General features: G+C 45.1%; 1 protein-coding gene across 1 annotated transcript; it reads right to left on the bottom strand.

Annotated features, from left to right (window-relative positions):
- Window positions 1-1,989: 1,989 nt before the first annotated feature.
- On the bottom strand, window positions 1,990-27,969 carry CSNK2A2 (casein kinase 2 alpha 2). Its single transcript, XM_026714468.2, has 11 exons — window positions 27,481-27,969; window positions 25,613-25,724; window positions 16,280-16,381; window positions 15,729-15,779; window positions 13,226-13,285; window positions 11,681-11,764; window positions 9,081-9,191; window positions 7,822-7,923; window positions 7,104-7,204; window positions 4,561-4,709; window positions 1,990-3,286 (listed from the first exon to the last, which is right to left on the bottom strand). Exons 1-11 carry the CDS (start codon window positions 27,582-27,584, stop codon window positions 3,210-3,212), a joined length of 1,053 nt encoding a protein of 350 aa, XP_026570253.2. The 5' UTR covers window positions 27,585-27,969; the 3' UTR covers window positions 1,990-3,209.
- Window positions 27,970-27,976: the final 7 nt, after the last annotated feature.

Below are 27,976 nucleotides of genomic sequence, written 5' to 3'. Positions count from 1 at the left end.
ACCTGCAAGGGACAGGAGGGTTGTGAGTTCTGCAGAAACAGCACAGACACACAAAGACAGAGTGCAGCTCCCCCAGAAAATCGCTTTCCATTTAAGGAAATAAATAGGATGCAGTAGATGTGTTATTGTACTGGGACTGAGGGCACCTGGGAGCTTTGCTTCCCGCTGCTAGTTTTGCAAATGCATCCTTTGAACAGGGACCCTACAAAGCCAAGGGCCTCTCGACTTCCCCAAGAGGAACACTGTCTGTATCCCTTTACAGGAACTCCTTCACATATGACAACTGAAGCCAGAAGTTCTGTTGCTAAGTGAGACAGTTGTTAAGTGAATTTCACCCATTTTATGACCTGCTTTGCCATAATTATTAAGTGAATCACTGCAGGTGTTAAATTAGTAACACAGTTGTTCACTGAATCTGGCTTTGCTTGTCAGGTCACAAAAGGGGATCATGGGACATTGTAACTGTCATAAATATAAGCCAGTCATCAAGCGACTGGATTTTAATCACGTGACCATGGGGGATGCTGCAACGGCCGTTAAGTGTGAAAATCAGTTGCAAGTCACTTATTTTAGTCCTGTTTTAACTTTGAACGGTTTCCAAATGAATGGTTGCAAGCTATCCCCTGGTGGTGCTTCTAAGCCAGGGGGCTCCAACTTTGGCCAGTTTAAGACTTGTGGACTTCAACGCCCAGAGTTCCTCAGCTAGCAAAGGGAGTTGAAGTCCACAAGTCTGAAAAGTTGGCAAGGTTGGAGACCCCCTGTTCGAAGCTCTGGGAGCAAAGAGCTGGCGAAAAGGCGGAAGTCTTGCATCCTTCCTGAATGTTCCAAGAGTGCACAAAGCTTGCAAAGTGCCCCATCACCCTAGCCTTCTAGTCCAGGGGTCGCCAACCTTTTGGACCTCAGGAACCACCAAACTCATAATTTTAAATCTCACAGACCAGAGATCCTGGGAAAATCCCACAAAAAGTCTGCAGGAAAATTCCCCATCCCGTTTTCCTACCGATCGATCGTTCTTTATTTGGGATCGCAGGATACCGTCTCCAGCTCTGTTCGGGGGGAGAGGGGAGAGAAAGAAGAGACTCTTTTGGCTTCATGCAAGGAAAAGCAGAAGTCTTTCTTTCTCTCCCCCAAACTCTGCCAGAGATGAGTCTTTGCTGGCGCAGCCTCTTGGAGCAGGAGGCCTTGCAGGGTCCCAAAGACTCATCTCTGGTGGAGTTTGGGGAAAGAAAGGAAGACTTTTGCTGCTTTCCTTGCGTGCAGCCAAAAGCAGAAGAAGAAAGAAGCGGAAAGAAGCAGCCCGGTGGCCAGGCCAAACGAGTGGGGCAAGTTCCCCCCTCCACCCTTTTTTCCCTCCCCCCCCTCCCTCCTGTTCTTCGCAACGCAAGCGACACAAGCCTTGCGTTCCTGGGGACCATGTGGGTGGCACAGCCTTGTGTTCCCGTGCAGCCTGGATTAATTTCTGGGGTGTGTGTGTGTGCTTTGGGGTGACATTTCTCTGCGGACCACCAAAATTTTCTCACGGACGACTGGTTGGTGACCACTGTTCTAGATCCTGAAACACTTGACTACACAAATAAGGGCTGCTTCAAACAGCCTGAGCTACAGGAGATAGCAGTTTCATTCTCATTCTTCCCAGGCAGAGGGGAAAAAAAGAAACTTATAAATGTATTAATAACATCAGGAATTTATACATCTTTAATAAAGGTGTTTTTGTTTTAAAACAAACTTGCAAACCACAAAGGCAAGAGAGAAAGAGCCACAGCTCAGACTACTTTGAGAGCCTGCGGAAGACTTTTCCTTCTTGCACCCTTTAGAAACTCCAAATAGCTGGGAACCAGAGTGGACTGTCCAGGAAAGCAGCTACCGAATTGGTCTGCCAAACTCAGCTAAATGCTAAATGGAGGACATTCCTCTTAAAACCCCACGCAAAACCCAAACCGGCCTTTCCCTTCAGTGAAGCTTCGGAGATGAGAGGAAGGAAAACACAAGTTTGTACATAGAGATTTATTGGTTCCAGTGAATCGTACAAATGGACCTGACCTGATGTCAATGCCAACATATCATTACTGGGATATGGAATGTAAACAGATGCTTCAAATAGAAACAGTCTAACTGCATCATTTAAAATTAAATATCTGACAATGTAATCAAGAAAAAAAATTCTGCATTTAGGCATGGTGACCAAAAATGTGTGAATTTGGGTTTATGAAGTCACCAGAATCACACAATATAATCTCCCCAAAGGTGGGGTTGAACTAAAGGGCTCAAAAGAGACCCAATGGGGGGAGGGGGAGGGGGAAGAAACCGAAAGGAGCATCTCACACACCCACCCCCAGGGAGAGGACTGCACCCCAAGGGCTCCAAGGCAGGGCTGGACATGTGCAAATGCGACAGGGCACATTTGTTGCAGGCCAATTCTGAGCGACCCCCGGTTTCTGCTTCCAGAATCTGACTGCTTTCTTGGCAGAAACTCCTCCTCTTTGCTTCTTCACATATTCAAACCTGCTGTTGTCAAAGCAATGCTAAATTTGACATTGATGGGAATGGCCCCGTTGGCTTTTTTTTAGCAATAAGAACATGCCTCACTAGAAAAAAGCTCTTGTTCCGTCTCAAAGAACAACTTTTCTTCAAGCTCAGGCTGGCAGTTCCCTACAAGGGAAAAAAGTAACTGGGTTTCCCTCAATGGCTGCCTGTTTTGAATGGGTCTTGATGCAGATTAACTTGACCGACTCAATTCATTACCAAGACTTCTTGTTTGTGGGGGGTGAAGGGCCCAAACCACCGAAGAGGAGGGGAGGCCTCCCCGTGCACAGGTCTGCACTCGCTAATGACCCGAGCAGGGTCTGTCTCTAGGCAGACAGGTTACATCCCAGTGCACATGGGAGGGGAGAAAACGAAGGTGGCCCAACGGGAGGTTAGGAAAGGCAGATTAGGAAACTGCAGAATCATCCTAGAGTCAGTCATGCAGACCTTTGGATACCCTCGGATCCATGTAAATCTTACACAGCCATTGGGATCAGGACTTTGGTAACACACAAAGAAAGTTGGGATAGCCACAAGTGCTGAAGAGAGAGGGCAGCTAAGCCTTAGCTCTCTTCAAGATGAGGCTTCTGCTGAGCAGAGAGGGGCTGGGTTCATCCCTTCCTTAGGTGACAGAAGGGTGTGTTTTTATCTGTAAACCTCTGGAATTACCCGTTGTTACCCAAACTTCATCGTGTGGCTGTGAGGCTACTGGAGAGCACAGGGCTGTCAGAGCCAGGCTGGGATTGCTCCTTCACAACTGGGTCTGAGGAGATAAAGAGAGGAGAGTTGCTGGAAGCCAAAGAACCCACCGTGATACACCCGGCTCTGCTCTGGGGTAGCGGATATTTCCAGCCTGGAGCTCCAAGAAACCCAACCAGCAAGACTTATCCAATGCAAACATTTCTGCCAGGAGACCTGCCACACCTGGCAATTTGGAGGGGAAACGATGCTCTTCAGCCAGAATTCACCCTTGACTTCGTTTAGGTAGTTCATATTTAGAAGAATAGTATCAGACACTAAGATCATCTGTGATGAAACCAAGGGGTATCCCTAGAACTTTTGAGTTTTTAAGAATTTGCTTTAAACTATTTTAATGCCTTCAAATGAAATAAATGAAGCTGTACTAACGTACTATTCAATGGGCAGTCTCTAGGTACATAACATTGTTCACTCTGTAACTTTCAATGCTTTGCAGACTGACTGAAACAAAGCCCTGGCACGGACAATTCTAGTTTTACAATGCTCTTCTGGTCTTATGCACTCCCCCATTCTTCTTCTGCTTGCTACCTTGGCACTTTCAGCTAACCATCAATGGCGAGGAACTGTTGATGTGAACCCGTAAGTGTCTATACCAAACAAGCCCAAGCAACTCAGCAAGAGACTTTCCAACAGAAGCTGAGCTCCTCAGTCCAAACAGGGTCCCTGGCGGCCTATTTTCCACTAGTGCCTGGGCCTTCCTGCTGTCTCCTGAGGCTGAACGGGGAGACTCAAAATGCCATTCCTGAAAAGATTTACCTCAGAGGTTGTCATTGCCTTTTAAATCTAAATCTGCTTAAGAATAAGGACTTTAGCGACTAGTCTTGATTTGTACTGTAATGCATGTAGCAGGAGAAAATTGAAACTTAAAACTTTCAGTTACGAGAATACATACTCCAAAACCCAAATACATTTAAATTAACATAATCAAATCAAACATTTAGCCCCCTTAGAACATCTTGTATTTTCAAAGATCGGGGCTGCATCCTGAACTCTAAAACATGTCTTCCAAACAGTTTTTCATCTAAATTTACCCACATCTTTGGGATACTTATTTCTAAGACAGCAGGCCCATCTTTCTGCTGCAACAGCCTCTGGTGACACTTTGGTAATCAAGGATCGAAATAAAATGGTTTTGCAAAATATGAATGTGGAAGACTTTCTGAAAATATTCCCACATAGCAAAGCAATTGGAGTTTCCAAAGAAAAGCAGTTGGTAGCCAGCATTTCTGATAGAGAAATGCTGGATCAGACATTTCCATGCCTCCCCTCAAAACTTACAGAAATAGGGGTGTTCCATGGCTTCTTTGGCCGTCAATCTCTGCTGATGGTCATATCGCAGGAGTTTGTCCAGAAGGTCCAAGACTTCTGGGCTGACCAGGTGTCTGTTTTCACTATGGATGAAATTCTCCCAGCGCTTCCGCGAGTGCCTGAAAGCAGAGGGGAGAAGCCAGGGCTGAGCAGGAGGAGGCAGGTGCAGGAAAACAGATGCTGAGCAATGCAGTTGGCAAGTTGGGTTCTTTTGCAAAGCTACCTTTTCCTTTTTACAGCGCCACAATATAAAATTCTCTTGGCCGTTAGTTTTTGCCAACACAATAACAGAAATAATTCAGCTGCTTCTTGCAATATTTTTCTGGTATTCATTTAAACCTACATTTTAACTAGCCGGCAAACCTAATATGTGTTCTGGAAAGTACATTAAGCCCAATTCTCAAGCTTCTCGCGTTAAATACGAAACATCTGTCAAATAGGAACTATCTTCCACAGTATACAATATCAATTTCTTCATATTGTATACTGTGGTATTCCCAAGGGGAAAAACCACAATACAATACAGTCAAACACAACACCAATTTTTTAAAAAAGGTAAAACTAAGGATTATGACAACAAAACAGGTGATTTATGGGCTACTATTGAACCTTCCAACACTACCTTGGAAAGCTAGAGTAAGCGTGGGTTATACTCTGTGTCTCCCTTCAAGTCCCAATTCAAAAAATGAAATGAAACCTGAACAGCAATTGCAGTATCTGAGGTCAGAGTTTTCATTAGTTTTAGGTTTCCGTGAGAATTTTAAATACTGAATGTAATGCTTGTGGAAATTATCCAGTTGCTCACTGGGTCTCTCTGATCCCATAAGAAACATTCTGGTTACTGCCTTCTACAGGCAAAGATTGCTAAGAACCCTGGAGAGGCAAAGCCACACACATTCACTCCATCTGGTTGTTCTATCTGTGATTTGTGTAGTGTAACATAATGATTGACACCATGATTCTAACATCTTAGAGTTAGTTCCTGTTTTACACATAGCCCAAAATTAACTATGGACATCACAGCTAAAAAAAGCCAAAGGGAAACAATTCAGCATGGTGCATAATCAAAGTTGAAGAGGGGCCATTAACAACAATGAGCCCAGCCCCTCATTCAGTGCAGAACTCTTATCTGTAATCGTCTATAGAGATTCTCAGGGTTCACCCTGAGGACACAGATAAAACCTCCAAGTGGCCTCAATGACTCTCTAACAGAATGGAAATGACCAGCTGTCTGCAAGGAATATAAACCCTTCCATTCCCCACCATCCAATCAGAGCTGAAGAAGCTTCTTAGATGAGAAGTGAAATGTCTTCAAAACAAAAAACAAGGAAGTCCAGTTGCCTCTTTAAAAAGCACCTTTGCGACAACTCTATTTCTGATTTAATCAATGGCAGATAGGAAAAGCACTCCAGAGGGTGAATGTCATTGCCCTGAAGATCATTAGTTGCCCTCTCCCTTCTTTGGAAGAGCTTTAGAGCTCCCGCTGCCTTAAGAAAGTTCAAAACATCCTCAAAGATCCATCTCATCCTGGGAAACCTTTTTTTTTGAACTATTACCATCTGGCAGAAGGTACAGGATGTTAAAAACAAGGACAAACAGGCTGAAAAGCAGCTTCTATCCCAGGGCAGCAGCTCTGTTGAATTCTACTGCGTAGTGCAGTGTTGGTGTGGGTCGGGGGTTTCCGGTTCAATGTGTGGAGTGTGAAGGATGTGTGTTTGTGTTTAATGTCATGGTCACGATGTGCACTGAAGGTGTTTGATTTCATTGTACGAGGTGCAATGACAATAAAGTAAAGTAAACTAAACCAATCCAATCCAAGAAGTTTAAACTTTTTTTATCAACATCACGAAAGCCAGTTTGGTATAGTAGTTAAGTCATTAGGCTAGGAACCAGGAGAGCATGAGTTCTAATCCTGCCTTGGGCACAAAGCCAGCTGGTGACTTTGGGCTACTCCCTCTCTCTCAGCCCTACGAAGGGGGCAATGACAAACCACTTCTGAAAACCTTCCCGAAAAAATTGCAGGAATTTGTCCAGGCAGCTTCTGAGAATTGGACACAAATGAATAGAAAAGAAAAAAATAAGCACCCTACACATATATTCGTTTCATGTTATCAATACATCCAGAAATGTTGAAATCTGGAATTCCCATAAAAATTGCAGAGCCAAATTCCGGGGGATTCAATCAACAATCTATAGACCTCAACAAATACCTCGTGGCGTTTATTGGCATCCCAAAGTAAGCGATGCAATCAAGACAGTCACAGGCTGCCATGAAATTAAAACCTCATGAAACCGGAAGAGGAAAAAGAACTTAGAGAGTCTGAGCACCGGAATTCCACAGACTACAGAAATGGCCGTATGGGATTTGGAAATCCTCCCACAAGAAGGAAAGGCTGCACCTACTCAGAAAAGGTCGGCCTGCCAGGAAAATCCACCTCACTTGGTGTCATCTTTCATACTAAGGGCACCGGTCTGGGAAATGCAAGAGGAGAAATATTCCACAATAAACTTACTGTCCCAAGATATCATTGAAGTGGGGGTCCAATTCTATATGGTACTTCTTCAGATAACCATATAATTCGTCTGTACCCAGAACCTTTGCGATGCGAACCAACTGCAACAGAGAATATAGGTGTGTAGCACCAGAAAAACAAATAACAGGCCCCGCTCTGCTCTTCCACGGGGAGAATCCGGAAAGGTTAATGATCTGTTTTCCTGAGCCAATACAACTTTTGCATGCAGGATTTTTCCTCTTTCTCCAGTCAGCTTGATAGTTCTGGACGTTATTCTCACCCATCGATAGAGAAGAGCTATAGCCAAGTATGGTCTGTGGAGAAACATGCTCCCAGGTTCAAGCCTCAATCATCTCTATTCCAAAGTGGTTCTTGGTAGACCAAGCAGGTTCTCCGATTCAGTACACTGAGTTCCCCCCGCCAACCTCTCGTTTACTTCCTGTGCCATAAAGCAAGTCGCCTTTCTCGGGCTGTTTCAGAACCATTCAGGGCATCCCATGGCAAAAGTAGCCCCGGGGGATGCGCCCCAGAAGCCCAGAAAAAAAGCACCTCCATTACAGTTTTCCCCAAGAGAGCCGCCATTGGGGCTGCCACCCGAAGAGTCTCGCCTGACTCAGAGATGGTCCGGTTTTGATCTCCAGTAAAATGCACGGCAAATCTTGGGAGGCAGAAGGCGGGTGGTGGAGACCCCAGCCGCCCTTGCCCCACTGTTTCTCACCTGGTCATAGTTGTCCTGACCGTGAAAAAAGGGCTCTTTCCGGAAGATCATGCTGGCCAGCATACAGCCTAAGCTCCACATGTCTAAACTATAGTCATACATCTGGGGAGGAGAGGAAACAGCAGAAACAACACTATGAAAACATCCCTTTCAGCTCAATTTTTGTCCCCCTTTGTCACCTTTGATATAAGAGTTCTGTTCCAGCACCAGGGAAGGCAGCGGTTTCAAAACTGAATTCCAGCCACGGCTCTCTGCGTCTCCCTCCAGGCGGTGTAAAATCACCTGACTGGACGGCCACCACCGGTTTCCCAGAGGCCTTCAATGCACATCAGGGACACGTGGCACATACTCGGGTTGGCCCGAGGCAGCCGGGGCCGGTTGCCTCTTCTGTGCTGATATTACCTCCTAGTTTCCTTTCCCTTTGTCCGGGCTTCTACCCAAACCTACCCAAGGTTCAAGGATGATGCTCCCGCTGCAGAGCTCCTGAGGGAGTGCGTTCAGAATTACCCTCTAACTGACTCTTGACGAACGCATCTTTTCTTTTATGTGCACCGAGAGCATTTGCAACAAGACAAATTCCTTGTGTGTCCCATCGCACTTGGCCAATAAAGAATTCTAATTCTAACGCGGCAAAGAGGACCGAGCAGTGGACCAATAACCTGGAACCCTCATATCTTTAAGGCCCTTGTTTTGCTTCCCTCCCACCCGGTGTCATCAAGACCTCCTTTGGCAACCAGGTATTTCCTGCACACCTAGGAGGAGTCTGGGGCCAGGTGGTTTTCGATGGTTCAGATGGCTAAAAGCACTGATGCCAGTAACTGATTTGGAAAGAGAACTGGTCTTCCCGTTTCTAGCAGGCTGGAAAAGATCCAACGTTCCGGCCTAAGGGACACGACAAGGCAGTTTGGGGTGGGGCTACCACATCTGTACCACCACCAAATGATACTCAACTGTTTCCCAAATATTCCTAAAAAAAGGTTTTTTGCCAGCGCACAACTGAAGCTCCTGGTATCTAAGCTATACTAGTTGAGCGGGGAGGGGGAAAATGGCCGCTACAAAAGGCACACTAACCAGCACGGTGTCTTTCCATGAGATCTCATGAGTTGTTGTCCCATATTTTAAATCTATTTTAACATTTCCATTCTTTATAAATTTGTGGCAAATCCCGCTAGCCCTTTTTTTCTGTGGGGAAGGGTGGAAAGTAGCACTGGCACACATCAGTTTCTCAGAGCGAGACCCACAACGAGGGCAAATCTTACTTGGTAGTCCACGAGAAGCTCTGGCCCTTTGAAGTACCTTGAAGCTACCCGGACGTTGTATTCCTGAGCTGGATGGTAGAATTCTGCCAAGCCCCAGTCTATCAGCCGCAACTGCGAACAGACAAAACGCTCAGCTGCTCCGTTACACTCTGGCAAATGAAGACTGCCCAGCAGCTGCAGCGGCCTTAGACATTTAGCCTTGTGCTACCAGTCTGACTGAGAATTGCTGGATGACTCATATAACTCATCAGGCTCACCTGCAGGAAGTTCACTGTTAGAAAACAAGGACCAGATATCTGCCTGTGGGGGACCATCTAAGCCAGGAGGCTCCCACCAGCCTCTAGCCACACAGTCAACTGCAAGGAGAAAGCCTCTGCAAGACCCCAGGTCTGCCTCTAAGCACAAGCTGGGTTTCCCACCTCATTCCCAAGGATCTCCTCCTAATGCAAAACCAGGAGCACCCAACATTCCCGTGGCAGGAAGGGGCAGAAAGCCCGTTTTCCTGGCCTGAATGGAGACAAAGACCGGGAAAGGAAGGTGCCAAACAGGGCCAGGAGATCTGCTGGGGAAGCGCAGGGATGGCTGGGTCCTAAAGAGAAAAGGAATCTATGGGCTGGTTAGTTCAGGGATGAGAATCTGGTCATCTGAGGGCCTTACAGACTTGGAGAACCAAGGGGCTAGAAGCAACCCAACCTCCTCTTCTAATCCAACCTCCTGCCTAAGGCAGGAGTCCTCAGACCATCTTGGACAAATGGTTGTCCAATCTTTTCTTAAAAACCTGCGACAATAGACCTCTCACAACTTTGGGAGGCAAGCAATTTCACTACTTCATAGTTCCCATGTCAAGAAATTCCTCCTTCCAACTTTTGACAAGAGGAAGTACTAATAGCAAGATGTGACCAGAGAATCCCCAGTTGCTATTTCTGTCCCTTCCAGTTGCCTAGGTCAGTGGAGACCCAAGTGGCTAAAACACTCAGGACTGGTAACTTATCCAGCTCTGTTGTTAGGCTTCTTGCCCTTTCCTGGGTTCCACCAGCTTTCGGCAGACAATGGAATCTGAATCAAAAGGGGGGAGGGGAGGGGAGGAGGAAGATATGGCTGTTGTTATGAAATAGTCTCCCAGAGGAGGACTGGGGGCAACCAGCTATCCACTGCAGGTAGTGGTGAAAATACTTTCATGTTCATAACTGGTTTATTGTTTTCATGAATTCGTTTTAGTTGATCATTCTTATCTGTTTGGCTTCTCATTTTTTGTTAATTTTATAAGTTTATCTTTCCCTTCTCTTGCAAATTATATTTTTAAGTCTATGGTTTGATATTTTCTTCCACAAATGGTTTTTCTTTTCTTTTCTTCAGGTTTTTCTGAAGAATAAAGCAGAGAACTGGCATACGGCAGTCTTCTAACACGGTGATCAGCTACTCTGCCGCTCACATTTTCACATGAAACAGAGGGAGGGAAACAGGCAGATAAGTGTGGAATTTGTGCCATTTAATGTGTAGCTCAGGACTCCCAGGCACGAACCTGCTCCGGAAGACGAGCAACCGGCAATCCAACTGCCGAACCTCATCTCTCGGATTCTCTCTCCAGCTCCCAGCTCACCCAGGTCTAAAGGAGCTGCTCCAGACGACACTGCATTCCTTACACGTGGGGAGCCTTTGAGGCAGCTGGCTCAATGCAAATCAGCTTCCCCGTTGGAGAAATATTTAACAAACTTACAGGCCTCAACATCTCCAAAGAGCTTGTTCTAGTGCTCATTCTGAATAAATGGACCCCATGTAAGACCTAGGAGGTTTCACGGAGCTCCACTTTAGGAAAGGCTGGGCACTTGTGGAGCGCCAACACTTTCATCTTGACTGCAAACTCTACTCTGCAGGAAAGGCTGCTTGCTTAGAGTCTGATTTAGACTCTAAGAACTTGGGGGGGGGGGACGGACATATGATAGCAGTATTCCAGTATTTGAGAGGCTCCACAAAGAGGAGGTGTCAACTTATTTTCCAAAGCACCACAGGGCAGGATAAGAAACAATGGATGGAAACTAATCAACCTGGAATTAAGGAGAAACTTTCTAACAGTGAGGACAATTCACCAGTGAAACAGCTTTGACTCCAGAAATCCCGGTTGCTCCATCACTGGAGGTTTTTAAGAAGTGACTGGACAGTCACTTGTCTGAAATGTATAGAGTCTCCTACTTGAGCAGGGGATTGGACTAGAAGACCTCCAAGGTCCCTTCTGATTCTCAAAAATATTGGAGCATCCAAGAGAAACCGTTTTACTTTTTGCGAGGAAGGACATTTTGAAGAGGACAAAATATTTAGATCAGATTGAGTTTAACTGCAGGGGTGATGACTTACTCTGAACATGTCCTACTGTTTTCTTTCCATCTTATTGATATACTTTTATTAGTTTTATATAGTTGACGTCGTTAAGTAACTTAATCAATGGAGATTCTACTCCTGGAGGTATTTGTGCCCCCCCATCTGTGATGCGCGGGGGTGGGAGGGTGACGGGGCCCTCCGAGGCCTTTCAGAAGCATTATGTCAGCCTCAAGATCTCTTCGGGTACCCTTGGATTTTGAAGGGAGCACACACTGACACATTACCTTTTTTTGTTGATGGTCTATCATGACATTGTGGGGCTTGACATCTCGATGCATGATCCCCATGCTGTGACAGTAATCCAAGGCCTGCAAGAAATATTTGCTTAGAAAGGATGCTGATAATGCTGCCCAACTCCAAATGCTTTGGGCCATATAAATAACAATACTAAAAAAAATTACAAAAATCAAGCACAAAAAAAGGTCAAAAATATTGCATAATGGTTAACCTGGGAGGCACGACCAAGCACCAGCCCCACTCCCAAAGGAATCAGCAGCCAGTCCAAGACCGGTTCAAGACTGCGAAGCCCCCTCCCAAGGCCATTTGAGAAGCCGGCAGAGTTAAGGGGGACAGATGGGAGAGCCCTTTCACCAGCTCCCCGGGCCCCCCGCAACTCCCCAGGACCAGCCTGCCTTTTTCCCAGTTTGGACCCACATCCAATGGGCTTGATGCTGCTCTCTGCCCGATGGCTCATCTTTTTCCCTTCTCTTTCTATCCCTTCCTTTGGCATCATATCTGGCTAGACACCTAGTTCCAAGTATCAATGCTTTCGAGAAATAACTATCTTCTGGCTCCTGAGAGAGTAACTATGGGCCAATGTTGTCCAGATTTTAGCCTGAGCAAACCCAGACTGGGCACAACAATCTCCCAGCATCTGAGCAGGGAAAGTTGCTCTCGGGATCTACGTCCAGCCCTTACTCCGGGGAGCCTCCTCAACCGGGCAGTAACAACCTGTTCTCAAGAAGCTGAAGCTGACCAGGCTGTTTGCTGTTTGCTGCAAGGAGGCAAATTGCTGGGAGGCAGAAGCAGATTTCCCCCCCCCTTGTTTTCCTCCCCAAAAGTTAGGTGCGTCTTATACTGCGAAAAATACGGTATTTGGGACTGAGTGGGACAGAGGAGAAAATCAAAATGTAAGGGGGTGTGGCGGGGGCGGCTGCACTGGCTGTGCCATAGCTCCATCCTATGCAAAATTAACTGACCTGGGAACAAAGCATTGTCCAGAAGCATAAAGTCTAAAATGACACAAATTACTGGGGATTCAAAGCATGGCCATTCTGGAGATCTGTACCCAGGTCCATTAATTGAGTGCATCCCTCTACAGACAGAACCTGATACCTTGGCTCCATAAATTTAATTGTGAATTATTCTCTAAAGCTTGGAGTATTATGTAAACTAGGTCAGTTGGGAGTTTACTCAATAGACTAAAGATAACTTAGAGCGATATATGAACCAACCAAAGGCTTTGACCCCACATGTGTTCAGTTCTGATTCTGCCACGTTTTGGATCTCAACCAACGTTTGCATGCCTTTAATGCTGAAGCAAAGACATTGGCGTCATTCTCAAGCCTGACTACAAACTTTCCAATTTCTCTTTATTTTTGGAGAAAATTTTAAAAAGTGATTTGTGATCATTACACAACTCCCACTCTCGGTAGACTTAAATTTAGGTACTATGAATGTAAATGGCTGCTCCCTCATTTAAACCGCACGAAGAACTTCTGCTACTAGGCAGTTTAAAATTTCTAATAATTAAAATTGTGAACACTCACCTTGAGCAATTCATACATATAAAACCGAATATCAAAATCCGTTAGAATTTGGTACAGTTGCTGAAAGAAACACAAGAAAAGATAAGTCAGGTTTGTGACTCCAGGACCTTTTACGTCTTAGATCCTCCGACTGGGTGGCTGCAGATGCTCTTCTGCATTCAGCAAGGTGTCCGCACGGACTGCAAGAGCCCTAAGAGGAGACTGACAAAGCCCCAAATGAGCCTGGAAAGGCAAGGTACGGGGCAGGAGGATCCTAAAGCTTGTTTTCTCTACCCACCATCTGCAATCTGGTGAAGCTCCCATGGAGATAGGTGGGGTGCTTAAAGTGAGAACTTGTGCTGGAAAGATTGCCAAGTGGTTAGGTAAAAACAAGCTGGCACTCTAACAGGGCATTGGGGTAGGGAAATCTCCGCATGCAGAGCTGACCATCGATGAATGCAACATTAACAGGTTACAGCTGAGAAGTTGTATTAATACAAAACAGTCAGAACCCAGAATATACCTAGAGCTTTGTTTTAAATTGCTACTTAAGGCACCAAAACCTGCCCACCAATGCTTATGGTGCCCCTGTAAAGGAAATACTTCTATCCTGCAGGGGAGGATAGAAGTAACACTTATGATAGACATCGTTAACCCCTTAATCGGATCTCCACTGTAGTGACAGCAATGTTGCCCCTGCCCTGCTTCCAACCCTCACCTAATTTACTGACAAAAAGTTAAATGGCACCATTTGCAGAGAGGGTAATTAAGGACCTTAATTTATCTCCATTCTTAAAATGATTTATCTATTCTCTACTTACGCAATTCTTGTGCAGCCCCCTCACAAATGAGTCAGGATGGTACACAATTAAAACTTACAACCCATAGAAGACATTGCTCTCTTATCCAAACCCTGCCAGATTTATGAATACAATATCCACCCTGATCACCTCCACCTTTACACTCATCCACAAAAACTTTAAAATCTGGAAGTGCATAGCTTCCATGGCTACCTTCAAAATGTCAGCTTGGGGAAGTGGCACAGATGCTTATTCTATGGCCAAATGTGTCATACTTGAGCTCTGGAAGGATCCAAGTATTTAGAATTTCACTTCATTGCCTCTCTCAGACATGGTTCCCCAGATTCTTCCTTGGGAAGAAAATGGGTTTATGCATCTATCGGTATACTCAGTTAAGTCAGATACAAAACACATCCTTCAGCAACCTCTTCATGTATTTATTCTTTAACAGCTGATCTGACTGGCTTCCTTTATTCAAAACAAAATTGGATTGTTTTAATGCATTGGATTTCTTGCTTTCTTACCAGTCCAAATTGCTAACGTCAGCTAATTCTGCCAGAATATATTGTATTATATTTATATATACCTGGACTGGATAACATTCTTCAGAAATTCATTTCTTTCGCTAATTAATTAGCTACACTGGCAGCCAACTTCTTTTGTATGACCAGGGCTAGTGAACTGAACTGGATACCAAAACAGGGTTCATTTCCCCAATACTTGCTACCCACAACCTCAAGAAGCAGGCTGTGAATGTGGAAAAGACCCTCTGCCTCCGAGATCTGGGCATTGGGTATTTGCCCAACTAGCATTAATGGCAGTAGAAGAAACCCATCATGACCATTGGGCCAGCCCATTTCTCTCATTAACAAAAACGACCCCTGGAAACTCAAGCAGAATATCCTTCTGGCTTGCTGGATTTTAATTTCAATAATCCTGTGGAGGTATCTGTTCTACTCCAGTTTTCTAATTTATTAGACTCCATGCCCTCTATCTGAAGGCACATTCACTGGTATTTCCATTAGATTTTATATCCACTGATTATTTCACTGAAACTTGCGTTCCTTCTCTCTATAATATTCTTACAATGTATGTAGCTTCTAATGCAACCACGATATCAATATTCTTTTTAAAAAAATTATAGAGTTCCATTTTTTTTCCACTCCAGACCTGCTGCTCTTCTTCCAAATTTCCTTTAGGTGTGCAATTTTATTCATAATTATCTGTTCCTATTAAACAGCTGCTGATGTCTCTGTGAGCTCATTCCCAGCTTGAGGATTTCTTACAGTAAAAACGCAGCTGATTCTTTTTGGCTTTCTCTCTAAAAAAAAAATATTATAATTTTTTGCAATGTTTTGTTCAGCAAACTTGTCCCAGATCCTAACTATTCTACGGCCTGGTCTTAATTTTCCAAAAACCTGAACTAAATCCACCAGAGCTACTGTACACTTCAAAATTCAGCCCAGTTCCCAAATGAAGAGCGTAACTATAAGCGAAGTATTCCCGCGCAGAGATTAGTGTGGAGTGACCCCTGCTTGGTCTCCTAAGACTGATTCTCCAAGCAAGGCAATAAACTGGCTCTGCGTAGCTTTCTTTGAACTGTGCCACCACAGCCACCACCAACTTCCAGTTGGCAGGTCAGCTTCCTGCAAACCGCCTTAAAAGCTCCACAGTTTGTCCTGCCAGAAGAGCAACTCCACATTTCATCTCCCAAGCTGACTCACCTTGAAGTCTGTATTATTGATGTATTCAAACACCAGAGCTGGAGTCTTTGACTGAAAGAGAGAACAGTTCAATTTAATTACACTCTGTTCTAGTCCATTTTCCTAATTATTTCAAGGGTTTGTTTTTTCAATTGGTTGAAATTAAAAAACCAAATTGGTTTCTCTCATTGAAGATATAGTAAGCAGTACTGAATTATCTCATACTTTCCTCCTCTTTCCTGACCTACCTCGAGTACCGAAGGAGAGTTCTGTCTGAAAGAATATTAAACCTTTCAGAAACCAATTAGAAATCCAAACCCAACCGTTCTCTATGCACTGAGATGGAGGATGCACCATCAAGCCAGTGAGGATTCTTAGCTGATCACAGTCAGACCTTCTCCAAGATAATCTGGCCCCAGCCTAGCCATTCAGCTTTCCCAACAGATGTGTGAATTTGTGTACAGACAAATAAAACAAATATATACAAATCAGAATGTAATTTAAAAGCTTCTAATTCCATTCTGCAGGCGAAGCAAAGAATTTCAGTGTCTTTCATTTATCCTGATACCTACCACTGGATCTTTGACTGTATCAATCAGTTTAATAATGTTGGTTCCACCACGCAGATTCTCCAGAATCTTGACTTCACGTTTTATTTTCTTTTTCTTCACTGGCTTAAATACAAAAGAGTGATTAGACATGAGATTTATTTCAGCATTGCTTTGCAGCCAGTAATTCAGCTGGGCTGATGCAATGTTGACAACATCAGGAGGAGGAAATCGTTACCACACATTAGTGGCAGATATGTTACTCTTGAACTGGGAAATGCAGGAGAACAAGAGCTGCGCATCATTCGGACCCGAAATTGCCAATCGTGCCTTGGATGCGGCACAGACGGTCTCAAGATGTCGGCTGTGCCTTAAAGGAGGCACATTTTTCCCTGGGCTCAAAGACAGCTATGAACACCAAGCCAAATGTGCTATTTAAGGAGGTGTTATGGAGGTATTTGAACCGATATGGTTGTAGTTGCTGTTTAATTTTTGTTTCACAGTCACTGTTGTGAAATCAGCAGCCATTTAAGCCATAAAGGCAAATAAAGCTAAACTGAGAAACCTAAACAAATAATGCAGATAAAGAGAATGGCAAATCAGTTTGATACAGTGGCAAAGAAAACTGCACACAGGTAGTAGGACCTATTATGACACAACTTAGCAATTGTTCACAGCTACAATGGATCAGCCACCAGCCACTTACTGCCCGGCTCTGAAGTTAGGATGCCCCCCCCGGGTCGTGTGACTGTATTTTGGGCGCTCAGCAACCGGGCTACGTTTATAGCTGTTTGCAGTGTCCCGTAGTCGCGTGACAACAATTCCATGTTTTTGCCAAAGCCAAGCTTCTTCTTTTTTTTTTTTCAAAACTGGCCCACAGCAAACAATGGCTTCGCTTAAGAACAATTTAAGCAAAAATGATATTAAAAATGGGTCCAGTCTTAGGGCGACCTGCTTTATGACCATCATGACTTATGACCATAAATGGGCAGGCTGTAGTTCTGTCCACCCAACGTTCAGCTTGACTTGAGTGTATTTTTACCCGTACAAGGAAATAATGAGAAGAGGGATGAAAGCTCAACGAGGCAGGGAGAAAATACCTCTGCCTTGCTTCCATCAGAAAACCCCGGTTGTCTTACAGCTTGGAGATTCGACCACATTTCAAGGACGAAGCAAACATGTTACAACAATAAATTAGCCTCTCATCTTTACTTCAGACACAAACCCCAGTTGTGATAGTTTAGAATTGTGAAATTTTTTCAGAATGTTATCTGTGAACAAGCCACTGTAGGCCATTTAGCAAACTACCGTTAAAAATTATTTTTGGGGGATCTCATGAGCTAAGAGTACAGCTTCCCCATATTTGATAGGTTAGGCTCCACTCTGACCACTCCTCAGGCAAAGGCCCTCCTCCATCTCTTCCCAGGAGCATCCGGCAGGCAGCCCTTTGCATCCCACCCACTTTCCCCTCAGCTCTGCCTTCCATTTCCCTCAGCTCTGCCAAGAATATCCTCCTCCTTCATCATCCCTCAGAGCACTTGCCCCAAATATGCAGAATTTTTGCTTCTTGGCCATCACCTCAAAGGCAAGGCTTTCTTTATTGCAGGACTGATGAATTCTTCTGGCACTCTGTAATCTAGTTAGTAACTCTCTCAAAAGCCATCATTCCTCCTGCTCTTTCTGATTTTTGTACAGCTGTAACCGAAAAATACTCTGCTCACTATTCTGACCTTCGTTGTCATGGAAATTAGTAGAGCTGTGCAGAGCTTTAAATTCAAAGACTCAAAAAGAAGACGACAAAGTTGGATTACGCAGTTGGAAGTCTGTTTGTTTACCCAGAATCTCTCTAGCTATTAATGGGACTCAGGTCACAGGATGAGATGGTTAGAAGGGATTCCCAACCCTTCTCATATTCCACCATTTTCCCCTGCAGGTCTAATTTACGTTGCCTTAATTATCCCTGATGCTCTTCTCTGAACTACTTTCAGTTATCGGAATCCTTTTTAAAATATGATGCTGAGTATTAGGCTCCATATTTGATGCAAAATATTTCCTCTGTTTTGGAAATTAAACTATATTGTTGTTAATGCGATGTAAAACTGCATTTCTCTTTTTTGTGGCTTATAATACTCAGGTTGCAATTAACTTCTACTCCGAGATCTTTTTCAGAAATACTATTGCCAAGTGAGGCAACTCTTACCCTGTATCTAAGGAAGAGGAGGAAGACCGCACAATCAGACTTGTGAGATTCTGTTATTATAAACATTCTTAATAAAAGCAGTTTTAAGCTTTCTGTAGAGTTGATTCCTAGTCTGGCCTACCTGGTGAGACTGACAAGTTCTGAATTTCATTTTGATGCTCTAAGACAGGGGTGTCAAACTCGCATTGTCATGGCGGCGTCACGTGGCGTATCACAACTTTCCTCTCCCCCTGCACTAAACTGGGCATGGCCATGGCTAGCGCATGATGCATCCGGTCGGTGGGCCACAAGTTTGACAGCCCTGCTCTAAGATGTTAGGTATCCCACCAAAGATGGTGTCATCTACAGATCTGATCAATATTCTTTTCAACTTTCCAAGTCGTTAATAAAGACGATGAGCAATGAGTCAACCCTTGTAGGATGCCACCAAGTATCTCTCCCTTGATGAAGAAACACACGATTTCAAGTACCTTCTAAATTTTCATGCCACTCAGCCTACTTTTAACTAGCTTTCTAATCAGAAGATTTGAAATACTTTGTCAAATGCCTCACTGAAATCAGACAGATCAAAAGTGACATTAAACCTGCCTTGCAAGATTTGCTCTGCATATATCCATTAGTGTCTTGTTTGTAAATTCCTTAAGATTAAATCTTGTAAGTGGTCTACTGTACACAAATAATGTTATCAGGGCAACTGGTATGTTGTCCTCCCCTCTGCCCTACCCCGAGTTTTTCCCCTTTCTAGAAAAATGCTCCTGTTCCTTGGGATTTTTCAAAGAAAATACACAAATGTTCGGCCAGACTATCAGCCAAGTCCTTCAGTCATAGGATGTAATTTATCTAGCTGTGGAGATTTAAATTCCCTCAAAGTAAAGAGGTACACTTTGGCCAAATTATCAATTTTAAAGTTTAGTTCTACTAAAGAAAACATTGAACCACAATAGAAACAAGGAGTTTCCCTCTTCTTTATGACTGATCAACATTTTGCAGCTTTTAAACAGCAGCCTGGATGTTGCTTGTTTAGTTCCCTCTATTCAGAAGATAGCTGAAGAAGCCCCTTTCATCCTTTCCAACCCAATGGAAGGTTGGACAATTATATAGAAGCACACAGTTCTCTGTAGACCACCAGCTTCCTTGTTCACAGAAAACAGAACAGGATAACATTTGACATGGCACAGAAAGTGGCAAAAGAGGTCTGCGCTTGCCAATGGACCAAATCTGCCCAGGAGCTGTGAGGAAAAAATAATCCAGAAAAATTCCACCACTGCACCCCAGGAGGAGCAGTAGCTTGGATTGCTGCTGACTGCTCCATTCTAAGATCCCTAAGAAATGATGCCCTCGATCAATCCTGAGCTCCTTTCCAGTCGTTTCTCTAGCCATGGACTCCTAATTTATTGCCACATTTACTACAATCCGGTTTCTTACTCTGCAAGATACCCCTCAGCTGTAGTCAGTTTTCAATTCCCTTGAATCAAGAACTCCAGCACAACACGGTCATTGCCCCCCCGTGTCCCTAGATTAAATCATCCCCTAGCCAGGCCAGACCAGTCCATTCAGTAAGAATGCCCCAGAGAGTAACGGCCATCCTCACAGGGTCCTCTCTCACACCTGCCTGACAAGTGTGAAGCTTAGGGGATGTTTATGTCTATCACTGATAAAGCAGTTTTTTCATCTTCCTTATTAAGACTGGGTTTGTTTTCAGATTGTTCTGGGGCAAGGTGTATAATTAATTGTATGAACAGGTAAGCTGAGAAATGGCAATGCTTTTTCTGCAGTACCACAGACAATTGCAATGACCTCAGAGAGAGATTCAGGGCTGGTTCAGACATTTCTGTCTGTCTGGGATAAAATAAGCAACCTTGGCTCCCCATCTGGTTCAGCCACCGTCTTTCCAACTTGAAATAAGAGTTCCCTTGTTAATATACAAACTTAAACTCTATCTCTAAACCTGACAGGGCACCATATGCATATACTGTATGCAGATCATTCCCATGATTCCTGTAAAAGTGCAGGCATAGCCTTTTTTGCAAATATGGTCTCCTTTACACACACACACCTCCTGCCTTTTATTATGTTTATAAATAACACAAGCATCAAACGTACCTAATATTCCTTCCTCCGCCTACTGTCCGCATAACAACCACCCTGTGAGGTGGGTTGGGCTGAGAGTGAGTGAGTGACTGACCCCAAATCACCCAGTTGGCTATCATGCCTGAGGTGGGACTGGAGCTCACCATCTCCTGGTTTCTAGCCCGGTCCCCTACCACTAGACTAAATTGGCTCTTTTTCTTACTTCACCCTTTCCCCACAAATGTTCAAAGCAGTGCGTCCGAACTCAGTCACTTTTTTAACAACAGAAAGTCCAATCTTCTTTCAGACTTAATGAAAGACAGTAGCATCATTTGTGACTGGGAGACGGTTTCGTGAGGGTCTCTCCTTGTTCATTACCCGGCCACCCAACACACCATCTTAACTAACAAATCGCCTTGTTTTCCACTCATAGCAGCCAACAGATAACTTCAGCCAACTTATAGGAAAGACTTGCTTTGGAGAGGAACAGCAAGAGAGGAGAAAGAGGGGAAGCTGGACAGCAAGATCCAAAGAAATTGTGATCAGAAAGACGGCATGGGCCTCCCACAGCTACTCAGAGCAAGTGGGACCTGAACTTGGTGGGCACAGAGGGAAAGCTGAGTGTTGTTATAGTTACACAAACCAATCTTGTCAGCAAGCTGATAGAATTATTAGTTTACAGTAGTCTTTAAATAAATCAGCTGAGGTAGATCATCTTTCTTATATTTATATTCTGCTTTTACTTGATCCTTCCAACTGTCACCCTACGAGGGAGGCCCAAAGTGAACTCCAAGGTCAAGAGCAATCAACCTACGTCTCCCTAGCATAAACTAAAACACTAAACGGCTCTCCACAAGCCCTTGCCCACACAAATAAAGTGATTGCTTCCTATCCAAGAGGAATCCACTATTAGTACTGATCCTAGCAGCACGGGAGTGAGAACACAGCATTTCAAGAATTCATCTTGACAGAATTCTTGGATGCCTCTAGCAACTCTCCAAGACATGAATTACCAGATTAATTTGAGCTAAATTTGATGTAGGAGAATCATTTCAGGTAAGATTAGAACAGCCACCCAGGAAGACAATGAGGTTGGAGAAGGGAAAGGTAAGGCTGGAAGGGACCTTGGAAGTCTGCCACTCCAACTTCCTGCAAAAACAAAAACACAGGCTTGGTTCCATATAGGATTCTAACTTTTCAATTATTTATCCTTTGTCAAATGGCATGAATAGCACCTGTTGCACTGATCAAATAAATACGATTACAGTATTTGCAACACTAAGAATAACCTCGCTGCAGCTCACAACCGATGTCCAATGGCTCCCACATGGGCTCTGAGGGGAATGCACAGGGCCAATGATCAGAGACAGGAGTCACAGGAAAAGGATTTTAGCCACAGGATGGAAGATGTGTGACCAGACTGCAACTCCAGAATGGGAGACACGTGACAGGAGGCCACAACAGGAAGCAGGTGCAGGTCAGCAGGGTATGTGCATTGTTGAAGAGACTCAGTGTGGTGAGGATGGAGGAACAGAGAGAAAGAGAAGCCCTATTGCTCTTCCTTCCCTAGAGTTCAGGCATGTAAAAGAGAAAAAAAAATGAATGAATGATAGGAAAAGACTTGAACCATCACAGTGGTTGTAGCGATAGGATTACCTGGGCTATGAATTTTATTTTATGATGATTTTTAATATGCTTTTGTACTGTTTTTTTATCATTTTTAATTGTTGTATTCTGGTCATATATATGAGATAAGCAGCTACATAAACTGGAATAATAAATAAACAATTTGTTGTGCCTAACTGTTCCCCATCTCATAATGGGAAACAGTTTTGTCAGACATGGAGACAAAACTCATCTGCCTCTCCCTACTAACCATAATCTAACATTCCTCATCAAGGATTGAGCAGGTACGGTAGCCATATAAGACTAGAAAACTTCAACCACCAAAGCCCACCTGCTTGTCTGAAGCTGAAAAAAAGAGACAGAGCGACTTCTGCTTTTGAATCTCTGCAAGTCTAGCACTCCATCTCTTAACGCTACTCAGGGCAACTCTAATTAATTCAGCACAAACACCACATTCACATGAGAAATGAGGGATACTACCAAGGAAAAGGAACTGTTTTTCATGATGTCAGGGATTCAAGGCCGTGGAGAGACAGGGGCTGCATGGGATGAGCCCAAAGGCCGAACATGAAACAATTCAGAGCAAGCGGTCTGGCCGAAATAGCCCGAGTCTGAGCAGTTAAAAAAAAATTGCAGAAAAGGTCCTCTAGGGAAAAAAACAAACAAACAAGCAACTCCTTTCAATTGAGCAATACTGATATTATGAGCCAACAAAAGAGCACAAAAAGAACTCAGGTCTCAGGTGCCTCACTTCCTTCCAGCAGGTGCAGCACAAAAGCAGAAAATACAGTTGAAAAATTAAAGATCTAGAGGGCGACTGGGGATTGTGAATCCTTAGTAAGCCAGGGATGGGGGACCAAAAAATAGGGGCTCCCCACTTTCGTATCACTTTTGAAAAAACTTTTGGTCTGTAGCAAACCTTCTACAGCTAAGTCCTTGCTTAATGACCTTTCAAAGTTATGACAGCCTCGGAAAGAGTGCTTTGCCGCCTGTAAAATACATCCTACCTATGTAAAAAGTTGCACCCCCTGTGGTCACATGATCACATTTCCGCTGCTTGGCAACTGGCTAGCATTTAAGAGCAGTTGCATTGACTGCAATCGTATTACAATTTACCAGTTCCAATGAGTCCTGGGCTCATTTGATCGTGATTTATGACATTTTTTGCTATACCCTGATAGGAAACATCCACATTCACTAGGCAGCCACACGCTGAGGCCCAAACCCAAAGACGGCACTGTGAAATCCCTTCAAGCCCGATCCTTTATTTGCTTCCACCAATGGACGGAATCTTGCCAGACTAACCGATTACCTTCTCCCCTAGCAGACACATCCTGAAAGATTCTCCAGCGTGGCTAATCCTCACCTCTTCCTCTCCACCCCTCACCCAATTTGGGATGGGGCAGTCTCTTAATCAGGACCTTTGCCTGGAACGTGCTGCCTCTTTCCTGGGAAACCCTGGTTTTCTTGTCTGGTCCACTTTTTCTCCAGGAAGATATTTCATCTCACAAATGGTTCACCATGGTTAAGACATGAATCACTTAACATCTATGGTGAAAATGCTTTACAACCATCACAAAGAGTCATAAAATTGATTCAGGTCATGGGGGGACCCATTTCATAACCACCCACATTACAACCAAAATTCTGGGCTCAACTGTGGTGCTAAATTGAGGACTACCTGTACCAAAAAGGTGACACACAGAAGCAGCTGCTTTTTTCTATTCCTTCCTTTTTGCACACTACATGAACTAAAATGCCATACTATTTTAATAAATGTAATACATTCTGGAATTTGGGGGAAGAAGTTAGAAGCAGTTTCCCAACATGGCTATTTGGAGGGGATCCGTCCCACAATGATCTTGTAATCGTTAGCTTGGATAGTTACAAAATGTTTTGCTGAAAAGATTGTGAAGATGTTCCCCTGCTATTGATGGGCTGAAATGTATTTAGATATATTTTGCTTTAAAATTAAGTTGGACAGGGATAGCAAACGAGATATTTACAGGCATATACTGAACTACAACATCCAGCAGAATAATCTAATTAAATAGCATTTTACTAATATTGAAACTACTATAATGTCAGTGCCAGTTATATTTACACAGAAAAGATGTTTCACAATTACATTAAACCTCTGGAGAAAATCTATTCAAAATCCCCATGCCTATTCTAATTTACAGTTCTGCAGAGTTAAATTTTCGTTCTTGAAAAAATTACTGACTGATTTAACATGGTCTCCAATTATGATTATTCTTAACATCAGCAGTGAAAGAGAATGGCTATTTTCTTTTAACCAACAAATTTGCAGAAACTTCAAACAGGTAGTAAAATATGGTTCAAAGTTCATTGTTATAGGGAAATTCTGGGTATAAGTTCTGATTATTTCCATGTTGAAAGGCAATTAGCCATGCATTTCTCCTTTTAAATATCTGACGTTCGCTATTTTACATAGAACGCTACTCTATTCTTTTTGTGCTTATAAAATTCAATTAAACTAGTAATATCATTCCAAACTGGAAAATGTTGTTCTGGAAGCTTTTATGACAGAAGTGTTCCAAATGTGGTTTTACCCTTTTTTTAAACAGGAGAAATACTTCTTTCATAAAAGTTTCTATGCCCAAAGGTAGAAACCAGCACTTCAATTTGCATACAAAATGGGAACTCATTTACTAAAGGTAGCCCTCAATTTATGACCACTTGAGCCTGGAATTTTGGTCATGACTGTAATCATTAATTGAGGCACCCACATGACGAACGAACTCTGAGCTCTCCCATTGTGGCCATTATGTGAGTGTCAGTGGGGGAGGCTCAGGGAGGCCCAGCGCATGCCGTCCCTCTTCCCATCCACAGGTGCAGGTCCACTTACCTTCCTGTTGCCATGTTCCAGTGTACAGGTGGGCCCCATTCTTGGGATGGTTCTCCTTCCCAAAATTACACCATTTGGAGAAAGGGGCCTTCTGAACCATTGTGAGAGGATGCTGTTCACTAACACTTTCTTCTTTGGAGAAGAAAACGCTAATGAAGCCTTCAGCCTTCTGAAAAGTTCTGAGCCTCAGAATTCTGAAAAAGTCCAGAGCCCTTCAGAATGCTTGGCTTTGCTAGCATTTTCATCAGATTTGAGGCCCATTCCTCCAGGGTGCAGAAGGATTTCCCCTCCCTCCACAAGCTGGCGGGGAGGATTGCAAATCATGACATGATTGCAGATCACTTGGCAATTACAGTAATTGTAAATGCAAACAGGTCACCCGGCATATAATTTTTTTTTGGGGGGGGGCAACATTTTATGATGCTCAGAAAGGCTTTTACAGGCCAAAAAGCACCTGTTCTATGGCTGTCAGACTACAACCAGTCGTAAATCAAGGATAACCTGTATATCAATCTGTTGCAAAATACTAGGAATACTAGGTATCAACATAAACATTCCTAATTTCCATGATAAGAATCTAGTAAGAACTCACCTTAAGAATTTTCACAACCACTCGCTCATTGTTGGTGATGTTTATAGCCTCAAAGACTTCACTATATTTTCCCCGGCCGAGTTTCCGAACTAGTTGATAATCGTCTTGATTACTGCAAACAGTGAGGGAGGAAAATGACTGAGAAGAGACTCAACAGAGAGATCCTCTGCTCTCCTCAGAGTGAGGAACTAGTAAAAAGACATCCTCAGGGGAGGCAACAGCCCTGCCTCTTCCGTAGGCTCTCACTTGACTGGTCCTGCTGGAAAGGAGAATTCTATAACCACCCCAGCCGGCAGTCAGCATGATGGTTTTTAACCTTGTTTACTGTTGCCTGTAAACTGCCCAGGGTTTGGGTGCATTTGTTGGGTATCTAGATAAGTCTTTTAAATAAATAAAACGAATTATATGAGCTGAAGACAGCCCACCACCTCTCAGGCTTCTTACCCTTCGTGTTTGCTACTGATTGGTGGGGAGAAGAAAGGGAACCTATATGGATGCGGAAGAAGGGTTCAAACAGAGGCTCTTTGAAAAGGGCAACAGCAAACCCCAAGATTAATTTGGGAGGGAAGGGGGAAAAGAAAGAGAGAAAAAGAATTGCCAGCAATGTGAAATGGGGTGGGGACAAATTCATTGAGGGTAACTTCTGAGGGCCACAGGAAGCCTGGAGAGAAAAGGTGAAATTTCTCAGCAGCATAGAAGAGTTCTCATTCCTGCCGTAGAACTGATGTTTAAAACGGCACAGCACTCTAGAGCAGGGGTCTCTAACCTTGGCCACTTTCAGCCTGGTGGACTTCAACTCCCAGAATGCTGGCTGGGGAATTCTGGGAGTTGAAGTCCACCTGGCTTAAAGCGGCCAAGGTTGAAGATCCCTGCTCTAGATTGTCTTAAGGTTCCTCTTATCAACAATTCTTATTCTCTCCTAAGAGCAGGGGTCTTCAACCTTGACAACTTTAAGACTTGTGGACATCAACTCCCAGAATTCCTCCTCCAGTCATGTTAGCTCAGGGATTCTGGGAGTTGAAGTCCACAAGCCTTAAACTTGCCAAGGTGGACGACCCTTGCCTAAGAGAGTCTTTTCCATCTGGGCTAAGAATTATGGGGTTGGAAGCGGCTGTCCCAAAGCACCTGGAGAGAGCCTGGGGTGGGTGTGCCAATCTAGACTCCCCCATTCCCATCACATCCCGCCAAAGAGCGTCATACAAAAGAAGGGGGTTAGAAGCGGGGGATCTCTTTCACACGGATCTAACAAGCTACAATCCCTTTTGGCCAAGTCAGAGCCTGGCGCATTTCAGAAGCCCAGGCATGTTGTACTTTGTAGAACACTTTAACGCGGGGCTCTCCAACCTTGGCCCACTTTCAGCCACTTTCAGGAGGACTTCAAAGCTGGCTGGGGAATGCTGGGACTTGAAGTCCTCCAGGCTTAAAGCGGCCAAGGGTGAAGTCCCCCTGCAGTTTAACCCAACCACAAGATGAATGCCACCTATTACAGCCATTCAGGCACCGCTGCCCATCCCGAGGAGCCTTTGTCCAGACGTTTAGCGGGAAACGCCTCGCCTTCCCTGCCGCTCGTCCCACGCGGGGGCTCCGCAGACCACGTCCACGGGGGTCCCGAGCCCCCCCCCCCAAGCCCATCCATCGCACCCACCGTCCCCGGCGGACTCGCACCGCCAACCCGAAGGGGCAGGGAGGCTGCCTCGTGGCGTTTCCCACCCAGCGGCCGTGCCCGGGGGGCTCCGTCCCTCCGTAGCCCCTCCCTGGCGACGCCAGCGGGACCGAGGCGCCGCTCCTTCGGCGCGCTCCTCTCACGAGAGCCCGAGGAGCCTCTGCCTCCCGCCGTCCGTCCCCCCACCCCCCGCCGGCCCGCTTACCCCCAGGTGGGGACGGGCGCCTCGTAGTCCCAGTACTCGCGGCTCCGCAGGCCGTTCACCTCGGCGTACACGCGGGCCTTGCTCCCCGCGGCCGGGCCGGGCATGGCGGGGCCGGGCGGCGGCGCGGCGACGAGGAGGAGCAGGCGGGGGCGGCGGGCGGGGGCGACGAAGCGGCAGCACCACCGGCGGCCCAGCAGCTCCGCCAGCAGCAGCAGCCCCGAGGCGCGCGCGACGAGCGGGGGCTGCGGCGCCAGGCCGGGCCGAGCGGGGAAGCCGGGGCGGCCGGCGGCGGCGGAAGGGCGCTTCTGGCCTGGCCGCGGCGCTGGCCGCCGCACCGGACGCGGCAAAGGCGGCGGCAGCAACACGGCCCGGCCCGCCCCGCGCGAGAGGAAGGCCGCGGTGCCTGCCGGCTCGCCCCGGCACTGCAGCGACCCCTCTGGCGGGGCGGACCTCCGGCGGGGACTGGTCGGCTCTCGCGCCGGCCGGCCGGTCGCCT

This window comes from Pseudonaja textilis, chromosome 11 (assembly GCF_049901715.1).
Source record: "Pseudonaja textilis isolate UNSWEBS1 chromosome 11, rPseTex1.2, whole genome shotgun sequence".
In the NCBI taxonomy this organism is placed as follows: Eukaryota; Metazoa; Chordata; class Lepidosauria; order Squamata; family Elapidae; genus Pseudonaja; species Pseudonaja textilis.
The sequence above is the reverse complement of the archived record's forward strand: the minus strand, read 5'-3'. Positions and strand labels throughout refer to the sequence as shown.